The following is a 20,921-nucleotide window of genomic DNA, read 5'->3' as shown; positions in this document are numbered from 1 at the left end:
CTTTACTCTTAATAAAATAATATAGTGTTTAGTTATTTTTGTTTTCATCAAGCAATTATACATCCTTGCCGTCTGCTGCACTGGCAAACATTAGCATTTCCAGGACTTCCTTATCTGGGTTACACTGAATGCCCATTTATTGTAGTTTTATCAAAACTCTTTATTCACTCAATTATAGCTATTGTAAGAAAACTTTATACTAATTACAGTCCAAATCTATACTCATTGTTCTTGAGTTTAATCCACCACTGTAACCTCATGTATCTTTAGTTTATAAATGTGGAGCCAACCTCAGTTGCCACAAGTGGTTAAGTGAGTACAACTGAAGAGAACTCCATCCAGAAGTAGAGCATCAGGATGAATCAGGCATATCCGGAGAAAAAAAGGGGACAGTATCACTGGTACATTTAGTTTTAGTTTAATTTATGTTCAATTAAATTAAATTAATAGTGATCTGTGAGCATTTGTCTATGGACAAGCTGCTTAAGTCCAGTGTTAATGTTTAGAGTTTTCAGAATTTTATTTTCCCATCTCTATTTTAAAAGTTATGTTGAGGGACCTTTACCTAATCTGCTATCAATAACTAGCTACCTTTAACCTATTTCCTTTGCTAATGCATGGTTAGTCCAGCACCAGTTGCAGTAGCTAACATTAACCTGAACACTTGAACTTTTGAGTTTTATTGAGTAAGAGTTTTATTTAAGCATTTTAACTTCTCAGCACCTGTGCACTTAGGTATAGGTGAATATACAGTGCCTGCTCAATACTTGTTTTCTATCCAGACTTTGGATTTTAAGCAAATTGTGTACATCTCGTCATGCCCCATTTACTGGCCACTGCCTATTTACCTAACAACATGTGCATGACACAGGGAAAAACCTGTCATTCCAAGCAAGAGTTTTACAATCTTGTCCATATAGGATTTAACACTTTATTTAAAAAATGCTGACATGGTGAAAATACATATCTATATTAGATATACCAATCTATTTTATTTTTAATTTCAAAGTGATGTGATATGACCAGCAGTGCATAACACACTGTAGTGACCCAGTGCAGTGTTGACAATTCTTCATACTGTTTAAACTTAGCTTTTGGGTGAACTCAAGACTATTAGTAGTATTAGTCCTAGTAATAATAAGTAGTAGTCCTACTTTTATTTTATTTTATTTTAAAAGCAGTCTATATTTCCTAAAAAAAAAAAAAAAACTATATATGGCCTCTGAATGATGTTCACAATATGAAAACTAGCCGATTTGGTTTTCTCCACTCAAGCAGTTTTAACTTACAAAATACATTCAAAATCAGTCCAATTGGACTCTCAGTCTATCAGTGTATTGCTCTTCAATCAATAAACCAAAGACTACAAATAAGCTGCTAACGCCCTCTAGTGGTTCGCGGGTCTACATAGCAAATAAGTAGTCCAAACTGGACCTCATGTTACACAAATTTCAATGAAAACCATAATTTTATAGAGAAAATATATATGTTGAATATTGGAACATAACTACATTGGGACATAAATTGTGCAAATATTAACAAAAAAGTGCAAATAATCAAATATCAGTAAAAATGTTAAATTCAGTGTTTAAAGAACAAGTCGCAAATCGTGCACTAGAAGGGAAAATAAATCGATAAATCAATGGATAGCAGACTTCGTAGATGATGATAAATAAAACATTCACAAACAGCGCAATAGAACCATTCCCTGCTTCACATGCCACTAGCATTATTTTATAATAAAGCTTTCAGTGCAGTGGCAATCAAACAAGAGTAATGTGGTGAAACATTCTGATTCCTAGCACAGCAATATGGGATTATATCTCTTACCACTTTAAAGGTATCATATCACCATAAAGATCATATTGACACTGGTTAAAAAAAAAACCACAAAGTTTCCAAAATCATATCCAAACTTGTTAAACTTGTGATTGTATAAGTTTTTGTCATTCTGTCTTTTAAATCTTTAAAATAAATAAGAGTCTTAGCTGATTTAGAACACATGTTCTAAATTAAACTGGTCGGCCAAATGAATAGTTTTATTGAGCAGGTCCTGTCCATCTTGTTGTAGGTTTGATCAATGACTGCAGACAAATCTCACTTGATATCAGGTGATAAAATCCAGGACCTCAGACAGTGTAACTTGGAAGGTTGCACTTCCTAAAGCCATCACAGTGCTGGTTGCCTATAGTTTCCTTTAGACTGAAAACTGCTGCTATTTCTACCACAACACAAGCTGTGGCAAGTTCAAGCAATGCTTTATTTAAAATGCTAAATGAATACATTATATGTAATAATACTATTTCTCGAAAATGATACTAATATAATGAATAACAATCATGTCAGTTTTAGTTGAAAGTTTGCTGGTGATGGCCCATCACTAGTGGTCTCAAAAGCTCGGTACTTTGTACATGTGCACTGCTGAGTGTACTCAGAACAGGTACTTTGACAACTCCCATGAGAAAAATTAAAATATTCAGACCATGCACACTGGATTAAGGATGAGCCTGTGGTGCATTCCTTTCTGATCCTGGCATGAGCCTTATGAAGTTTTGGAGACCTGCTGGCAGCTACCTAAGTTTTAGGTAATTGTTTATTTGATATAGAGGTAAGACCTCAGGGGGATCCCCTGTCTAAGCCGTAGCAAGCCATCTGCGTGATGACTGGCATCACCATATCAGTGGGCTACTTCCGTTAAGAGGACATTCCGCTTCTCCGTATGAGATTTTTTAGATGTTCCACAACTCCAGGAATTCTGAGTTAATCATGGTGTTCTTCTCTGAGAACTTTTCAGTGCTTTCCTAAGAATCGATTTTTTTTCTTGATATAGTTGGTAACTTTGGTTATATGAACCAGCAGGTCATTTTAAACCAGCAAGAGAATGAGTGTAAATACTGCTTTGTATCTTGTTGGTGGATGCACCAATCCCGCCATTTGTCCAGCATCCAATGGCAACACTTACATTAATAACTAACACTAATCGGAGAACACGACTGGTCTAACATGAGAGTGGAGTGAAAATTAGTCCAGTTCCAGTCTAGTGGATAAATACTTTGTGCATATGCGGTCATTGGTGGACTCAGTGAAGCTCGGTGAAGAGGACAGACCACTGCCTTTAAAGAAAAGAGAAAAAGAAGATAAAAAACAAGAAAACATTAAAAGCTTTTTTTTCCCTTGCAGCAGTACTTTTGTGTGTATGCGTTTGTGTGGTAGTGCCTCAACGAGCTCTGTTTAGAATATTGTGTCCTGTTGAATGTTCCACAACAATGCAGCATGTGACTGCAAACATAACCTACTCATCCTAAATGGAAGATTTTTTTATGTACCCAGAGGGTGTAAATATTGATTTAAAAAAAAAGACTAATGTTGCAATACTTGTTTGTTAATGTTTTGTAATAATGGGTATAGTAACAATATAGAGTATAGTAACAATTTGTGTTAGGGCACTGAATGTATCAATTATCTCCGTATGATATTTCTAAAACATAAACACAACAAAATTTCGCAGGAGTACAAAAAGATTAATTGTAATCCAGGCAACAAAAACAAAACATTTCATGGGATATGATGTAGAATTTGATGTCTCACCACACTGTAACACACTCTCTGGTGAAAAAAAAAATGTGTTGCTTTCTAGCCTTTTGTGCATCTATGTACTGTATCTATGTACTGAATCTATTTACTGTATGTATTCTTAAATACAAACCAACATTGCTGATTTTTCCATTTGAAGAAGTGGATAATTATGAATATTACAATTAATATCAGAAAATATTAAACATTTGAAGGACAATAGTATGACTCACCATGGGCATACACTTTTAAGAAACAGTCATTTTAGTTTATTACTTTGTCTCAACTGTGATTTGGGGAGCTTAATTTAACACTGAGATTATGTTTACAGGATGAAATGACAAATAGAGTAGTCAAAGACATTGAGCTGTATCTTACCTTTCATAAGACTGTACATGTTTAAGTAGTTGCTTCCTGAATCTAAAATGGTGTACCAGCTACGAGATGTAGAGTGACCCTGCAAGGCATTACAAAAAAAAAAAAAGGCAAGGAAAGATGCAAATTTAATCTGTGATTTCAGTCTCATTAGAAATGTTAGAGTTGTAAAATAGGTCTTTGATGTTGCTAAGACAGAGATATTACTTTGTTAACTTTAAGATACTACAGACGTACGTCCATTGCATGTACACACCTGAATCTCACAGCTGTCTGTGTTTGTGCTGCTGAAATTAAACGTGATGTCATCAAAGAACCTTAAGACGGGAGAAGTGCGAGTGGCAGTGATATCATCACCAATTACAGACACCAGCTACAAAAGAATTTTGGAAGAGTTTTATAAGCCAAGTGCTTGCTTTAAATACAAACTAACATATTTGACTGGTTACAATTTTACACATACCCCCCCCCCCCCCTTCTTTTTCTGTGTGTGTGTGTGTGTGTGTGTGTGTGTGTGTGTGTGTGTGTGTGTGTGTGTGTGTACATACAGAATACAGGCACTTGTGGCCTTGTGGGGCACAGTTTTCTGTTGTCCACTCCTTTATCTGGTTGACCAGAAGGGAGGAGGCATCAAAGCATGGAATGTCTACACTCCTGCGACATTAAAGAAAATATAAAATTGATATATATATATATATAAGGGTTTAAATGGATTCATTTAACGTGTTTCACGTGCACACATGCTCGAATTTATTTTACATTATCACTATACCTATAATCTGTGCATAGTAGATGATGATGATGAAGATGAAGATGATAAGGAGAAGGAGGAGAAAGAGGATGATCATTATTATTATCATCATTGTTATTATTATTATTGTTATTATTATTTTTATCTAGATCATACTACACAATATAGTGATTTGATGGATTATGGTTTCAGTAGCTTGTGTTTAATAGCTGTGACTATGTGCAGCAGGTTATGAGATTATACTTACCAGGTGACTGAGCATTGAGCGTGCAGTGGTCCTGCCGCCAGAACGGAGAGCAGCCCACCGACACCAAACACTAACACTCCTATAACGGACACACACCCCGGCCTGTGCTCAGACCATAACGCTTGACCAGAGGTGTCCCCATACGCCTCATCGCTTAACAAGTCTTCAGATTCACTCCTCATGCCCGCCAGCCTTACACGTCGTGCAGACGTTGTCCAGTCTTCTCCTTCTTTCCCTCTTGTTCAGCCACCTCCTTTTTATGTGGAACGCCATGCGGGTCATATTTCCACCAAAAAAAGCCAGTTCATGTGTAAATATGTTGTAAATAAAAATTCTTTACAACTCAAGAATGTAAATGTATCCCCCCCCCCCCCCCCCCGATCCAGAGTCCAATGCGTTTGCCAATGAAAACATTCATCCATTACATTCATCCAGCCATCCATCCAGCCATGTTTAGTAACTGCATTATGCTGGTCAGAATTACTGTATATTAAGAACTTACACAGACAACCAGTCCACCCCTGAACACTATTCACACACTTTCTAACCCATTTATTTACACCCATAGGCCCCATATGTACTCAGGCCCCATACTTAGTTCATCTAATTTATTATTACATACTTTAAAATAAATAAATAGAAAACATGCTTCGAGTCATGTTTAAGATTTAAGCACAGTGTATCTCATTAAAGGTCAATAGAGGCATTGAACTCTATTGTGTAATAGACTGGACTGTACTGTATGTTTCAAGAACTTTGAAAAGAAACCTCTTTAGTTAAGCAGATTACATAGTTGTTTGTTTATTTATTTATTTTTGCATTTCACTCCCTTTTTTCCTCTTCTCAGATATTTGTTATTGCAAATCAAATCAAAGATCACCATCACCATTGGCCAATTTTGGGCATCTCTGTATTAGACACAAAGACATTTAAAGCCTATTATGTTTAAACCATGTCTAATTTATTTACCAGTCTACTATCTTTCATTACAAAGCCAATGTGGGATTGCAAATGCTCCATAAAATATCATTATGTTATTAATAAAAATTTAAAAATAAAGCTGTCTCAAATGTTACAACTGACTCAACTTTCCCCCAAACCACGGTCAGAGATACACCAGAACTGAGAATAGTATATAGGTGTTGTTGCGACCGTAATCTACAATATTTCTCTTTGCTGACTCTGCAGTAATCTGATAACGGCTGTTTGGCGTGACTAATATCATGAACTCACAGGCGGGACATGGGGCGGGAATTGAGTTATAAGCGCACACCCATAACACGCATATTCACACGCACGCACACACACGCACGGTACAGAGGACAGAGAGCTGCTTGAGTGTGGAGTGAGTGTATGAATACATAACTTTGTTTAAATAACTGTATCTTGGTAGTCAGGTGACCTTTTTCCTAGGATATAGTCCTGCTTTCTGTGTTAAATCTATGGCACGTGATTCAGTGGACTGCATTCTATTCTCCAGTTAGAGGAAATGAAACTGAACTGTGATTCTGGCTTTCATCGAATGGTTCTTATTATAATCATTACAAATTAAATGAGGTTTAGGAAATCTGATCCTTTGCATTGGCATAGGCTCCTAAGGACACAGGATAAAACATTTAGTGTACTATATATATATATATATATATATATATATATATATATATATATATATATATATATATATATATATATATATATATATATAAATTGGCTTTAAGGTCTAACAATGTACATTTAAGACGTTATTCTAAAGGTACAGGTACGTTTTTGATTTCTTTGACTTTATTTCTAAGAGTATTTCTTTCAGTATCTAGTTTACATTTATTGATTGCAGAGTTGTATTTCAGAAAACAATATCCACATGCAGTCTTCATCATTTTAGAGACTGCTGCATAGTCAGCTATATGCCTTGGTGTGGAGCCAGGTTATGTAGTTATTTTTTGTGTAAAATGAAAATCTAGAACTCTTAAGTTAGTTATTTAGTTTAAAACTTAAAACATTAAACAAATCCAAAAGAACAATCCAGGCCTGAGCTGATTGTTGTGGCAGAATATACTGGATTCATTTATAAAGTACTTTCCCGTACACAGGAACAGCAGCTATGTCGAATGAGATGAGCACTCCACTTCTTCTGAATGAAGAGGACACAGTTGAGGCTGTACCTCCCAGCTCTTCCACTGTAGCCATACTGGGTTCTGGAGACTTCTCACGCTCACTGGCTATGCGTCTGGTGGCATGTGGTTTTGGTGTGGCAGTGGGAAGTCGCTGTGTGAGGCGCATCTCCCCTGGTCTATTTCTGGATGCCGTGGAGCTGAATAGTCAGGAGGCTGCAGTAGCAAAAGCGAAGAGTCTGGTATTCATGGCCCTGTTTCCTGAGCACTATCCATCCTTGCTGGGCCTTAGGTCAGCACTGGCTGGAAAGATTCTCGTGGACGTGAGTAATGCCTTGGAGATGAGCGGCAAGACACCATCTAATGCAGAACAGCTTGCTGATATGTTCCCTGACAGTGTGGTGGTTAAAGGTTTTAACACAATTTCTGCCTGGAGTCTGCAGACTGGTGCACAGGATGGCAGCCGTCAGGTAAATGATGCTCTACACATGTGATTCTTAAAATAGTTACATCTATAGCTAACATTTAGTTCATTGTTATAAAAAACAGTTTGTAGTCATAAAACAATGGATTATTGGTTAAGCACATCATACTTTAGCATATTGGAATACATGGTATCATTGCTAAAAATGGTTTGCATGCTTGGCTTGCAGCTATAGTTAAAACTATTTTTATGCCCTGACTTCCCTGACCTTTAACCTGACTGTCCTTTAGGTTCTGCTGTGCAGTGACAGTGCAGAAGCAAAGCATGAGGTGGCCCAGCTTGCCCGGCGCATGGGCTTTTACCCAGTAGATGTTGGCAGCCTGCGCAGCGCGGAGGATCTCGAAAGAAAGCCCTTACGTTTCTTCCCGTCGTGGCGTGGTCCTGTCCTCATCACCTTCCTGCTTTTTCTTTTCTTCTACTGCTATGGATTTATACGTGGCATTCTTCTGCCATACTTGGCCTGTGGACAAAACTCCTTTTACCGTCTGGTCCTGGATCTAGTGAACGAAAGCCTTCCGTGCGTGGCGCTGGTCAGCCTTGCACTGGTGTATCTTCCAGGGCTGTTTGCAGCATGGTTGCAGCTTGGGAGAGGCACTAAGTACCAGCGTTTCCCCACCTGGCTGGATGGCTGGCTTCTGCAGAGGAAACAGCTTGGCCTAATGAGCTTCCTGTGTGCTGCTCTGCATGGAGTGTACAGCCTCTGCAATCCACTGCGTACTATCACACAACACAGGCTCATCAATGATGCTTACTCACAGGCACTGATTTTCATATTTGAATACTTAACCATAATGTTCATGTGTTTACCTCTTACAAAAGATTAACAAAAGAAGACCTTAAAAGACCTAAAGAGGAGTATACTTTTTACATTACTTACCTTTCATTAAGAGAAGATAGATTAACAATGACTGGATGCAAATATGGGATGAGTTCAAGTAACACATGGGTTTAGGTGCTAGATGCTGACATGGAGAATATGAAAAAATATGTATAAAATAAATATACATTTTAAGGAACTTTTGGAAAATATTAAAAAAATATATCAAAACAGGTTTTCATTCAAAAGGTTTTGTTTTACTTTTTTTTTTTTTTTTTTTATCAACATATATGGAAGGAATTTGGGGTGCCAGTGGTTTTAAACCTTTTTTTTTTCTCAGTTCAAGAGTCTTCAGGACAGCAGACTTTGTACTTTTCATTTTTTCTGAAACATAATAAGCAGCATAATTCTTTTTTTTTTTTTTTTATTAAAGAGAGGAAAAAAGAGAGGCTTATGATAGTTTATAACTGTAATAATGTGATACAGGAACTAACCTCTCATAAATGCAGCTATAAAGGCATGACGTATCCCTCAATGAAAACTTCTGTAATTTAACTATAATTTCTGCAAATTACTGTTGTATGAAGGGAATAAACCATATGTTTTATCTTTTTTTGTGCATATCTCAGGTGAAGTCAGGTGTGGAGATGCCGTGGGATGAACAGGGTGTATGGCGTACTGACCTCTATGTGTCCAGTGGAGTATTAGGCCTGGGGGTTCTCTCCCTGCTGGCTATCACCTCTTTCCCTTCAGTGGGCAACATTCTCACATGGAGGGAGTTCACCTTTATTCAGGTGGGGCAATACAAACCCATGAGCAAATTAACAACAGAGGAGCAAAAACTTCAAAGACCTCAAGATATATTTGCGATTATACTGTTAGAGGATAAAGCTATTTTAAAACTGCACAGCTTACAGTTAAACTAATTAAGAAAGTTAAGGAAGGAAATGTAAATATAAGTAAATAAATATTCGAAAACTTACATATTCTCATTTTCTTTCACAAGTCTGGACTAGGCTACACTGCTTTGACTCTCTGTGTCATGCACACGTTGGTGTTCGGCTGGAATTTTGCCTTCTCCTCCAAGGCCTACGCTTTCTATATGCCACCCAGCTACATGCTAGCTGTGTTTTTGCCATGCGCTGTCCTGGTGTGCCGATGTTTCCTGCTGTTGCCGTGTATTTCCACCAGGTTGGCACGCATACGTCGGGGCTGGGAAAGCACACGCAAATGCCCCGTGTCACAGCACCACCCAGTGCGGGTGAACAGGACAGTTTTACAGGTCTAGTTGGAAGTCATGTGTCACTTATGATGCATTTATTGGTTTATCTAATGTAATAGTTTTAATATATATATTCTTCTATAAGGATTACACATTTTAGATACTGTTGCCTTATGGCAATATTCTTTTCAGAAAAGGGTTTTGGACAAAAGTTAAGGGTTGGGAAGAATAATGGTCTTTCATTAACCTTCAGAGACAGAGCACACTAGCATAGCAATTTATTTATTAACTTCGAAATGGCAGTTCTGCAATATGCCAGTATAATTACAAACATTTTATATCACATATAATATTATCAATTTGCTGTGACGGTATATATTTAAAACTCTAGCCTCTATTAAGAGTGGGCTAGTGGAAATTTTTTAAAGACTTTTTTCCTTGTCAATTGCAAGCCAGAGAAAACAGTATTTCTGTATTGGTTAGAATGTGCATTTATCTTACGAAGCATAAAAAATGAGTTGTTTCATCAACAAATCTGCAATTGCACCACTGAAGTAGTGTTTTATGAAATAACATCCACTTGGAAATTGGCACATTGTAAATAAATTAAGGTTACTGTTCTTTTTACATCTTTATACCTATAATAGCAGCCACTGTCAGTCATTCCACTGGGCCAATATCCTGTCATCATAAACTTACCCCTGTTGGCCTGCAGTAAACATTTTATCAGTGAGCATTATGACTTCCAAAAATCTGCATGATAAGCTAGTTGTCATACTTTTTCAAACCTTTATACAGCAATGAAAAGTGTCATTATCTAGTGAAGGTTCACCATAACAGTTTTATGAAAGGAAATGTATTCTATAGCCCCTAAAAATAAAACGAACACAGACACAGCTAGTTAAGAAATCTTGAAATGCCAAAAGGACTTTGCTTTCGCATTAAACATGTGTGTGTGCATGTTATCTGGCATTTTCAGTAAGAATAAGGGCACTATAGAAAGCCTTCAACCAACTACCATTATACCAAAGTCTGGCATATTTCACATTATCATTGTTTTGTTAAGCAAAAACTGGACCCAGACATTACATGAGATTGATTTTATATGCGCTAAACAATATGATTTGATAAAGGACCTTTTAAAATTTTTAAATGATTGTAATATAATTTTTTTTATGTACCAAAAAACAAAAAACAGGCAAAAATATTTTAAATGGGGTTTATTTAATAAGCAATTTCAGTCACATGCACAACTGATTGATAAGTAATTAAAAGAAAACAAATGGTATTAAAAATGTTATGCATGTAATCACATCCGTTTTTTTATGCTGATTAAATTTTTTAATCATTAAAGTTTATGTATTTCTCAGTGCATACATTCCTGTGAAAATTGTGCAAGCGACATGAAAAAAAAAAAAAAAAAATGAAACTTATGTAACCTTAAATCATGTCTGTCTAAAATAAAGTCCGCTGACAGTGACTGATTGAAATTAAACTAAAGTTAAATTAAAATAAAAAATGTTGTTGTCTTGAGTCTGGGCAATGAAAACTCAGGTATGTTGCACTGCTTTCAAATAAAAACACATCAGGATTCCCTCACACAAGTCACTTTCTTTGTGTTACCATACAGTCTGGGGGTTGGCCTTGAATTTTTCATAGTCACTCATCTTAAAGAAGGCCAACTCTGTTTCATTGGCTGAAAGAAAGACAGACAGACAGGTTTGTAAGACTAAATTCGATAAACACAACAAATTTTACATGACAGTAAAAGCTTGCCAAATTAAGAAATAATAATATACAGTGAGGTCACATGATAACTACACATGATAACAGAAAATCCAATGAGAGGATGATACATTTGTTTTGTTTTTTTATTTATAAAGTTTCAGTCCAGCAATAAACCAGATTTTGCAAGTTGTCAGCTGAAGGATGAGAGACAATTAGCAACAGTGTAAGATTTCACACTACATTATTCATCTTTGTTAACAGAGTATGGGGCAGAGCTACACAGTATCTGAGATTATACTACTAGACATCACGTTTTGTCTTCTAATATATTAAATCAAACTTGATTTTTTCCCCAGTTAAAACGTGAACTACAGTGAGGAAAATAAGTATTTTAACACCCTGCTATTTTGCAAGTTCTCCCACTTAGAAATCATGGAGGGGTCTGAAATTGTCATCGTAGGTGCATGTCCACTGTGAGAAACATAATCTAAAAAAAAAAAATCCAGAAATCACAATATATAATTTTTAAACTATTTATTTGTATGATACAGCTGCAAATAAGTATTTGAACACCTGTCTATCAGCTAGAATTCTGACCCTCAAAGACCTGTTAGTCTGCCTTTAAAATGTCCACCTCCACTACATTTATTATCCTAAATTAGATGCACTTTTTTGAGGTCGTTAGCTGCATAAAGACACCTGTCCACCCCATACAATCAGTAAGAATCCAACTACTAATATGGCCAAGACCAAAGAGCTGTCCAAAGACACTAGAGACAAAATTGTACACCTCCACAAGGCTGGAAAGGGTTACGGGGAAATTGCCAAGCAGCTTGGTGAAAAAAGGTCCACTGTTGGAGCAATCATTAGAAAATGGAAGAAGCTAAACATGACTGTCAATCTCCCTCGGACTGGGGCTCCATGCAAGATCTCACCTCGTGGGGTCTCAATGATCCTAAGGAAGGTGAGAAATCAGCCCAGAACTACACGGGAGGAGCTGGTCAATGACCTGAAAAGAGCTGGGACCACCGTTTCCAAGGTTACTGTTGGTAATACACTAAGATGTCATGGTTTAAAATCATGCATGTCACGAAAGGTTCCCCTGCTTAAACCAGCACATGTCCAGGCACGTATTAAGTTTGCCAATGACCATTTGGATGATCCAGAGGAGTCATGGGAGAAAGTCATGTGGTCAGATGAGACCAAAATAGAACTTTTGGGTCATAATTTCACTAAACATGTTTGGAGGAAGAAGAATGATGAATACCATCCCAAAAACACCATCCCTACTGTGAAGCATGGGGGTGGTAACATCATGCTTTGGGGGTGTTTTTCTGCACATGGGACAGGGCGACTGCACTGTATTAAGGAGAGGATGACCGGGGCCATGTATTGTAAGATTTTGGGGAACAACCTCCTTCCCTCAGTTAGAGCATTGAAGATGGGTCGAGGCTGGGTCTTCCAACATGACAATGACCTGAAGCACACAGCCAGGATAACCAAGGAGTGGCTCTGTAAGAAGCATATCAAGGTTCTGGTGTGGCCTAGCCAGTCTCCAGACCTAAACCCAATAGAGAATCTTTGGAGGGAGCTCAAACTCTGTGTTTCTCAGCGACAGGCCAGAAACCTGACTGATCTAGAGAAGATCTGTGTGGAGGAGTGGGCCAAAATCCCTCCTGCAGTGTGTGCAAACCTGGTGAAAAACTACAGGAAACGTTTGACCTCTGTAATTGCAAACAAAGGCTACTGTACCAAATATTAACATTGACTTTCTCAGGTGTTCAAATACTTATTTGCAGCTGTATCATACAAATAAATAGTTAAAAAATCATATATTGTGATTTCTGGAATTTTTTTTTTAGATTATGTCTCTCACAGTGGACATGCACCTACGATGACAATTTCAGACCCCTCCATGATTTCTAAGTGTAATTACTTGCAAAATAGCAGGGTGTTCAAATACTTATTTTCCTCACTGTATATTACATTTTAAATCATTGTTCTGCACCATGATTTATTCTACTTACCTGGAACCTCTAAAAGTATTCAATACAACTAAATATACATTTGTTAGAGTAAATTATTTGCATAATGCAAGCTTTTACAATCAGTATTGCAGAGACCAAACTGTAATAAAGGCGAACAACCGATATAGTGCTATATTTTATATTTAATTAAAATAAGAGGTAAAGGAGTGTGACAACAGGATAAGACGCATTTACCTACACCACATGCTCGTAAATCGAGGCCATTGTGTAGAATTAACTTCTCATCATCCTCTAAACTCATCACCAGCTCGTTAGTCTGCAACCAAAAGTGTCATGTTACATTATACTTCAGCACATGTAAACACAAAGGAGGTAATGATTCAAAGTTTATGTAATTACCAATTCTTCAGGAGTCTGAGCAGCCAGGAAGCGGTATTTAATTGGAAAATCCCATATTAAATGGATTGCATTGCTTGATCATCATTGGACATTTTTAGTTTCAGCATTGTTCATTTTTCATTGACCAAGATGACCTATTTATGTCGGTGTAAGGTTTCCTACATTGCCCACAATGCAGTTCAATTAATTGCTGATAAGAGGCTTTTGTAATCTTTCACTCTTGTTTCCCCCTCTAACTTATGAAAGTGATGCAGCAGCACTTTAATACTTGGGTCTGTCCAGCTCTCTTACCTCCTCATCTGTAAACCCTGATCAAAGAGATTTGTCATCCAAAGCTTTGACTTCCATGCTAAAATAACACTGTGCTCATTATTACATAGGATGTCAACTGGACATCAGAGTCTCTACTGTAACTTACAGTAACTGATTCATATATTGTCCTTCGATTGCACTCTCCAGTACTTTTGTACTGAATTTAAATGATGAGTTAAAAAAGAAAACCTCTTCAACTGCCACCTCCAAACCCCCCTGCACTAACAATGACTCCTTGTGACACCCCAATTTCTCCAAGGAATAAAAAAAAAAAAAAAGAAAAGAAATACCCACCTACCAAGCAAATAGCACCAGAATCTCATCACACATATTCCAGTCTAAAAATTTAATCCTATTTCATCGTGGAGCCTTAATTGTGATCAGAGATCTGCCCTTACCTTTGCTCCATGTGCTTGATGGATGATCTTCATGGTGTCTGTAAACATGGGTTGGGGGATGATTGGTTGTTGGGGTCAGTATTGTGAACATGCTGTATAGCAGGTTGCATTTCTTACATAGATCTTTGCAGAGTTAACTTACCATAGTCAAATCTCTTAAAAGGTGGGGGCAAACCTTCTCTGGTGGAAGCGTCTACATACGAAAGACGGAACTGGATTATACATTCAGGATCAGAAAAGACTTGATGCCACAATGACAATAGCAATTTTTTGTATTTTTGATACATACACAAAACAGCTTACCTTTCTTAACAAAACCAATAAACTCCTCGACCTTCTGATCTAAATTGACACCTCGGAACACAACCGATTTGAAATTGCGATGCTCAAATGAGCGAACCAGGCGCACAGTGAGAACAGTTTCCGATGACATGACTGTCAAAATTAGTTCTCAAGCAAAAAAAAAAAAAACCCTGTTGAGCTAACTAAACTATTAAGCTTAGTTATTGCTATACTGTATCCATTGCCGATTTCAGACTAAACTAGCTGCAACATGCCCTGATGCAAGTCCAGAGCAATCGCATGTTCGCACAATCGATTCACCCAAGCCGCTTTCAAGTCAAGTCAAGTCCAGTTTATTTCAATAGCGTTTTTTACAACAGACATTGTCTCAAAGCAGCTTTACAGAATTTAACAGTTAAAATGAACGGTGTGTATTTATCCCAGATGAGCAGCCATGGCGACTGTAGCAAGGAAAAACTCTCTTAGATGTTATGAGGAAGAAACCTTGAGAGAAACCAGACTCAAAAGGGGAACCCATCCTCATTTGGGTGACATCAAGAGTGGGATTATAGTCTTTGAACAATGCAGAACACTGGAGAGTAAGAACTAACATGAGCACCAGAATGTAAGATTATGAGTAATGTCCTTTCTACAGTCTCTTACAGTCATTTAAGGTTATAAAACTAGGAGCTACTGAGCAACTTATAGTTTAACTTTAGAGATCATCATAGATCCAACACCAGCTTCACCATGCCTTTAAACACTCAAAGAGGTCCAATGTCCAAACTCTACATGAAGTGGAAACCAAATGGCTAGATGGTTTGGCATGTCTCTAGATGGTTTGGGATGTTTGTGAGCTCGGCATCTACTTCTTTAAAGGTCCATAATCTTCATGAGGAGGAATGTGACAGGAGCTGGCGCAACCTCAGGGTGCCTCGGGATGGGTAAAGAGAGAGGAGCATTGGAGAGGAATTAGCTTAGCTGCTGTTCAAAATATTAACAAGCACAAGTTGATAATGTGCATGTGATCAGATGTCCTGGAGCACAAGGTTAAAAAATATGTGATATGTCTTATGTGTAGGCCTCGCCAAAAATCTACTTCTTTAATCTGCACTTAAACTGGGAGAGTGTGTCTGAGCTCTGAACACTGTCAGGAAGACTATTCCAAAGTTTAGGAGCTAAATTTGAGAATGATCTACCACCTTAAGTGGACTTTGCTATTCTAGGGACTACTAGAAGTCCAGAGTTTTGAGATCTCAAGGAGCATGATGATTGTAGCATGTTAAGCATGATTGTAGCATGTTAAAAGCCTGGATAGATACATGGGAGCTAAACCATTTAGTGTTTTGTAAGTAAGTAGTAATAGTTTATATTATTTAGTAGTTTAGGCAAATGCGATTGCCACTGAGCTACCACTCCTTATTACTCAAAGGCTAAGAAAAAAAAAAGGAAAGAAACTTTCACAATGAAAGTCTTACAACCACTGGTGAAGATAACTGCAAAGAGACACTTAATAAACATGTTAAGAATATTTAACATTGGATGCCAGCACTTTGTAGCAATTAATAAGTTCTCCACCACAGGATAGTCTTCGGGATAATTCTTCGCAACATTACAATCTTTGTTTTTATTATATTCAAGGAGAAAAAAGAGGTTGGTGAGAAAAGGTTTATAGCTGCTACAGTGTATGGTATAAGTATAAGATGTTTCACACCCTTAACATTAATAAAAGTATAATGTTATTCAACTGGAATAATTCGCCAAACTTTGCCCCCTAAATCAGACCACATCACTCCATCCAGTCAGTGATTGATTTTTTTTCTGTAACTCTAACAGTAAACAGTAATATTGTGCCATGTTGATGTGTTCATCACTACGGTCACTTGGTGGTCACATAAAATATAACTAGTGGTATACAGTAATCCCACGTTTATCGCGGTGGTTACGTTCCAAAACCGCCCGCGATAAACGAAAAACGGCGATAACACAAAAAATGCTTTTTGTTTATTGTTTAAGCTGTAAATCATACTCCCACACACAGAAAGCATTTGCAAGAAAACGTAATTATATATTTCCATTAATAAATTTCATTATTTCAACATAAAACTCAATAAAAACAATTTTAAACAAGTTTATTTTGTCTATCGTGCTATTAATTAGTATTAATTATCGTGCAAATTAGTTAGCTAGCGATAAATCGGTGGAATACTGTATCAGGTTATTAGTGACCACGTTTCATTTAGTGTTTCACCAACTCAGGCTAACTGAGACCTATACCCTAGTTGGCAGACTTCCGATGTGTGCCTTCACCTCGTTGTCCACGATTGGTTCATTTCAGTCATACATGCTGAAACAGCCAATCGCGTGAAAGGGGCGGAACATATTGTACTCTGAAGCCTGTGAGTTCTATTGTTCAAGGAAGGACTGAGGAGTTCATTGAGGCTGGTGCTGTTCTTGTGCCTGGGGACAGATAATCTACAGAAACCATGACTGAGGTTAGTGCTGTGAGTGGGTTGGTATGATTGCTTATTTTTTATTATTTTCTTTTCGTTCATTTCTCTTTTCGTTTCGAAACGAAGTCTTTTTTTGCACTATAGGAGATCTACAGTCAGCTGACACTATAGGAGCGCTATAAGACAGAAACCGCTACATTTTACCTCTTACTACAAATAATCTGTTACTAGAAACACACCTATGATTCGCCATACAGATGTCTATAGTTCAATCGAACAACAGATCATGAATAGGAAACGTACTAATCACATTATATCGGTAGTAAAAAATAATGTATGCGCCAGCGTGGGTCAGGGCATTGTTCCTACTTTCGGCAATATTGATGTTAGATGAGAGATACGGTGGAAATAATGATGAGATCATATACATAAAAATCATATAGCGACCTGGGGCGTGTCGTTTTGCTTTCATGAAGTAGATAATGTTCTTTAATTTGGAAAATTGACTAAACATGATTTTTGAAATGATAGAGATGATGATGTCTGGTATTGTGGACAGTGCGTGGATCGCGGTGTCACGTGATGTGGACCGGTAGGCCCGAGAGCATGGTTCAGTTTATTGTCACTATGAGTAACGATCGGGTGATTTGACTGCCGAGTCCAATGTTCAGATGTTGTGCAGATTGAGAAAGAGGCAGCTTGGTCAACCTCTGAATGGATAACGGCCAGCCCCTGACTACCCAGGGTTATAGACTGACAACAAAAGATCTTACATTAACGCCTGCTGTACAGCCATCTCAAGTGCACACCGTTATTTTTACTTTGCATACTATTAATATCAGTTATTCTATTTAAAGCACAACTAGTGCTATCCAACAAGTTAAGACATTAGAAGACAGCATTATGAAACAACTTCCAGCCTCGTTCATTACTGACATAAGCATAAAACTGTGCAAAACTAATTATGCTTGTGTAAGAAAGCTTGCATATGGTATTGCGCAATTTAAACATGGTCTTTTGCACAGATCCTCATTCCTGTTAATACATTGGATTTCAGCACTGTTTGGAATTTTTTTTTCGAAGGCATGACTTACAAGACTAGTCATGCATGTACTCACTTCTACAGTCTAACTTGGGCAGCGTGTTCTTTTTTTTTTTTCCCCAGACAGCTGCAGATGGCACACTTATATCCGTTACATGCTCTACAAAGTGCTGGGGGGTGCGTGTATAAAATAATTCGTTTACATGCATAATGAAATATTTCACCTGGTAAATCGGAAATGATAAGCAAAGGTTTGAATAGTTACATTAAATAGTTTGAGCATTAAATTATTTTTAGATGTAATACTGTTTCCATTCATAGAGATCTGTTGCTACTCAATCGATCAGGGGTCTTACACTCAAGCAGTGTACAGTGTTAAACCACATTTTTGAGTTTGATCACAACAGGCGTAGTGGAGATGCAAAGGCACGAGCAGGAAGAAAAATAATTAATTGTAGTATTTATAATTCAATTGACTTTATTTAATGTTTAATTATTTTTCCATTAAAAAAATGATTGCATGTGTTTTTGTTTTTGTTTTTCAATTTCTATAGTAAATCACTGTATATAAGTTGTTTAGAGTGCTGTTTTAATCACAGCTGGGCAGCTTGTGCATTTGCTCTTATTATTTAAAAAGCTGAATAAAGTGTCTTTGTTCAGCAAAATTATTCTAACAAATGACACGAATATTGAAACTAAAAGCGTTCAGCAATTTACAAAGGAACTTACAATGTACAGTAACACCTTCTTAATTATGACTGGATATGTTGCACATTGATATTTTTTTTTTCCATCAATCGACATCAATGCCATCTGCTTGTTTTATCGTAGTCAGGGTAACAGTGGATAAAATATCATATTCTGTGAAAACACCCTGGTTATCATGATCCTGTATTTGGGGAAAATATATTTCAGCCATATCACCACTGGTTTTATTTAAAATTGTTGAAGGTATCGGTTATGTGTGGGATACAGTGCTGTAGGTTATGAACACTAAAATGTTTTACTGTATTCTACTCAGCTATGAGATTATGAAAATATTACCTTTGATAAATCTAAAATGTATAAATAGTATGAAAAATATTAGCCAATATGCACTTTATCTTAAAGGTTTTTTTAAATTTATTGTACACAGGAGGCATTTCAGAAGGCAGCAGAGGAGGTGAAGCATCTGAAGGCAAAACCAGTTGATGCCGAGATGCTGGAGATCTACAGTCTGTTCAAACAGGCCACAGTAGGAGACGTCAACACCGGTATGCCTTTACAATGATTATTCCATGGTTTTCTAATACAGTGTAAAATCTACAGACAGTAAACTGGTTAAACAATATTTGCAGCTATTTCCATGAAACATTGCAGAAGCATGTAATGTATCTGTATTAAGATATTAGAAGTCAGATCTTTTTACCAACCTTTTTTTTTTATTTTTATTTTTTGGAACCTATTGTTCGTTATATTAAATAATATGAACAGTAATCTACATGTACATTTTTAAAGTTCATTATGGCTCTATAGAATCTCAGTAATGTCAATTAAATGTGATTTTTTTCAGCCCGGCCCGGCATGTTGGACTTTGCAGGGAAAGCCAAGTGGGATGCCTGGGATTCAAAGAAAGGTTAGTACCCTTTACCAGCCGTTATATGGTGCAAAAGACCAAGAATGTGTAATAAAATTTTATATATGTACATTCATTAGAATTATACACATATGCATGATATGTAATGCAAAGTGGTAATAGTGCAGCATTTTTATTGTATTTTTTTTTTTTACTAAAAATGTAATCCTTATACAATAATGAGAGCAGGTTTGTCATTATATGCATGTTAGAAAGTACTGAAAAAATCTGTGTTTTTTTTACTGTAATGATGACGAGAGCAGACAATTAGATATAAAGCTTTTGGTACAGATGCACATGTATGTTCTGTCACATTATTATAAACATTGGTTAGCTCCTAAACACTCAGGTAGTTTGATTATTCATACTTTTCTGAAGTTTAACAGGTGCTAGAACACTGATAAGGAGCAGACATTCAATACAACTGGCATTCATTAAAGATATTGTTTCAGATCATAATTTCACTGTATTAGATTTCTCAAACACAACCATGTGTTCCATCATTAGAAATGAGGCTTGATTGCATTACCGAGTAATAAATGGGTATTGTTCTGCATTGCATTGAATTTGACCCCTCTCACTATGATTTTTTTTTCTAGGTATGAGTAAGGAGGATGCAATGAAGGCTTATATCAGCAAAGTGGAAGAGCTGAAAGGAAAATATGGAATTTAAAGTGTAACTGTTATTTCGCCACCGTTACCTACTGGCAAGTCTGTCAAAACTGATGGCCCTGTGTAACAGCCTTAATCATTTTGGTGCGTCTTTTGTTTGTGCACGGTGCATTTCCTACACGTGAAGACCTTTTGTTAGAACAAACAAATATAGCACAAAGCCCTGTCTGGATTACACATGCATTTTAATGGCAGCTGTGTGAAGAAATTCACTTCAGACTTTTTAACCTGTTTCTATGCCATAAAGTATGTTAATTTTCAGAACATTTGTCTGTAGTTTTTATTTATGTGTATGGTGAGCACTTTTTTTCACTTTACCTGCCAGCATCAGTCAGTCAACACAGATCTACGTAAGGAAACAAAACATGCTGTTCTTTTGACCACTTAAAGAAAAAAAAGAAGGGAAAAGAGAGATATAGCAAAAATAATAGAGGTAAACAGAGAGAAAGTTA

The 20,921-nt window shown here is 36.9% G+C and overlaps 4 protein-coding genes across 7 annotated transcripts; 2 read left to right on the top strand and 2 right to left on the bottom strand.

Moving 5' to 3' along the window:
* Positions 1 to 2,246: 2,246 nt before the first annotated feature.
* On the bottom strand, positions 2,247 to 5,196 carry LOC310724192 (uncharacterized protein). The gene is made up of 5 exons (XM_083537939.1): positions 4,947 to 5,196; positions 4,497 to 4,602; positions 4,205 to 4,321; positions 3,952 to 4,030; positions 2,247 to 3,113 (listed from the first exon to the last, which is right to left on the bottom strand). Exons 1-5 carry the CDS (start codon positions 5,126 to 5,128, stop codon positions 3,022 to 3,024), a joined length of 576 nt encoding a protein of 191 aa, XP_083394065.1. The 5' UTR covers positions 5,129 to 5,196; the 3' UTR covers positions 2,247 to 3,021.
* A 1,029-nt stretch (positions 5,197 to 6,225) lies between these two features.
* On the top strand, positions 6,226 to 10,933 carry steap3 (STEAP family member 3, metalloreductase). The gene is made up of 5 exons (XM_083538046.1): positions 6,226 to 6,291; positions 7,037 to 7,527; positions 7,772 to 8,299; positions 8,988 to 9,152; positions 9,365 to 10,933. Exons 2-5 carry the CDS (start codon positions 7,048 to 7,050, stop codon positions 9,644 to 9,646), a joined length of 1,455 nt encoding a protein of 484 aa, XP_083394172.1. The 5' UTR covers positions 6,226 to 6,291; positions 7,037 to 7,047; the 3' UTR covers positions 9,647 to 10,933.
* Positions 10,786 to 15,004, bottom strand: cUnh2orf76 (chromosome Un C2orf76 homolog). 3 transcript variants are annotated; one of them, XR_014533014.1, is made up of 5 exons: positions 14,709 to 15,004; positions 14,548 to 14,598; positions 14,406 to 14,443; positions 13,285 to 13,612; positions 10,786 to 11,676 (listed from the first exon to the last, which is right to left on the bottom strand). XR_014533014.1 is itself a non-coding variant. In XM_083538086.1 (5 exons), the coding sequence occupies exons 1-5, from the start codon at positions 14,836 to 14,838 to the stop codon at positions 11,244 to 11,246; spliced, it is 330 nt and encodes a 109-aa protein (XP_083394212.1). In that variant the 5' UTR covers positions 14,839 to 14,998; the 3' UTR covers positions 10,786 to 11,243. The 3 variants fall into 3 exon arrangements, 2 of the variants coding, with proteins under 2 accessions (XP_083394212.1, XP_083394211.1); XM_083538086.1 differs by having other exon boundaries at positions 10,786 to 11,276; positions 13,535 to 13,612; positions 14,709 to 14,998; XM_083538085.1 differs by having other exon boundaries at positions 10,786 to 11,276; positions 13,531 to 13,612; positions 14,709 to 14,989.
* Positions 15,005 to 17,023: 2,019 nt separating this feature from the next.
* Positions 17,024 to 20,733, top strand: dbi (diazepam binding inhibitor (GABA receptor modulator, acyl-CoA binding protein)). 2 transcript variants are annotated; one of them, XM_083538088.1, is made up of 4 exons: positions 17,024 to 17,182; positions 19,318 to 19,435; positions 19,735 to 19,797; positions 20,397 to 20,733. In XM_083538088.1, the coding sequence occupies exons 1-4, from the start codon at positions 17,174 to 17,176 to the stop codon at positions 20,468 to 20,470; spliced, it is 264 nt and encodes an 87-aa protein (XP_083394214.1). In that variant the 5' UTR covers positions 17,024 to 17,173; the 3' UTR covers positions 20,471 to 20,733. The 2 variants fall into 2 exon arrangements, with proteins under 2 accessions (XP_083394214.1, XP_083394213.1); XM_083538087.1 differs by having other exon boundaries at positions 17,060 to 17,191.
* Positions 20,734 to 20,921: the final 188 nt, after the last annotated feature.

Source organism: Silurus aristotelis (genome assembly GCF_946808225.1).
Source record: "Silurus aristotelis genome assembly, chromosome: 3".
Classification (NCBI taxonomy): domain Eukaryota; kingdom Metazoa; phylum Chordata; class Actinopteri; order Siluriformes; family Siluridae; genus Silurus; species Silurus aristotelis.
This window is presented reverse-complemented; position numbering and strand designations above follow the sequence as displayed.

Excerpts from the sequence above, each read along its gene's own strand:
- dbi (XM_083538087.1), top strand. Across the intron at positions 19,436-19,734 it reads AGTAGGAGACGTCAACACCG|CCCGGCCCGGCATGTTGGAC; the intron begins GTATGCCTTTAC and ends GATTTTTTTCAG. Across the intron at positions 19,798-20,396 it reads TGCCTGGGATTCAAAGAAAG|GTATGAGTAAGGAGGATGCA; the intron begins GTTAGTACCCTT and ends TTTTTTTTCTAG.
- cUnh2orf76 (XM_083538085.1), bottom strand. The coding sequence starts at position 14,838 with ATGTCATCGGAAACTGTTCTCACTGTGCGCCTGGTTCGCTCATTTGAG. Across the intron at positions 14,599-14,708 it reads TATTGGTTTTGTTAAGAAAG|ACGCTTCCACCAGAGAAGGT; the intron begins GTAAGCTGTTTT and ends TTTCGTATGTAG. Across the intron at positions 13,613-14,405 it reads ATCAAGCACATGGAGCAAAG|ACTAACGAGCTGGTGATGAG; the intron begins GTAAGGGCAGAT and ends TTTTGGTTGCAG.
- LOC310724192 (XM_083537939.1), bottom strand. The coding sequence starts at position 5,128 with ATGAGGAGTGAATCTGAAGACTTGTTAAGCGATGAGGCGTATGGGGAC. Across the intron at positions 4,603-4,946 it reads GCTCAATGCTCAGTCACCTG|GAGTGTAGACATTCCATGCT; the intron begins GTAAGTATAATC and ends TTAATGTCGCAG. Across the intron at positions 4,322-4,496 it reads GCCACAAGTGCCTGTATTCT|CTGGTGTCTGTAATTGGTGA; the intron begins GTATGTACACAC and ends ATTCTTTTGTAG.
- steap3 (XM_083538046.1), top strand. The coding sequence starts at position 7,048 with ATGTCGAATGAGATGAGCACTCCACTTCTTCTGAATGAAGAGGACACA. Across the intron at positions 8,300-8,987 it reads TCAATGATGCTTACTCACAG|GTGAAGTCAGGTGTGGAGAT; the intron begins GCACTGATTTTC and ends TGCATATCTCAG. Across the intron at positions 9,153-9,364 it reads GGGAGTTCACCTTTATTCAG|TCTGGACTAGGCTACACTGC; the intron begins GTGGGGCAATAC and ends TTCTTTCACAAG.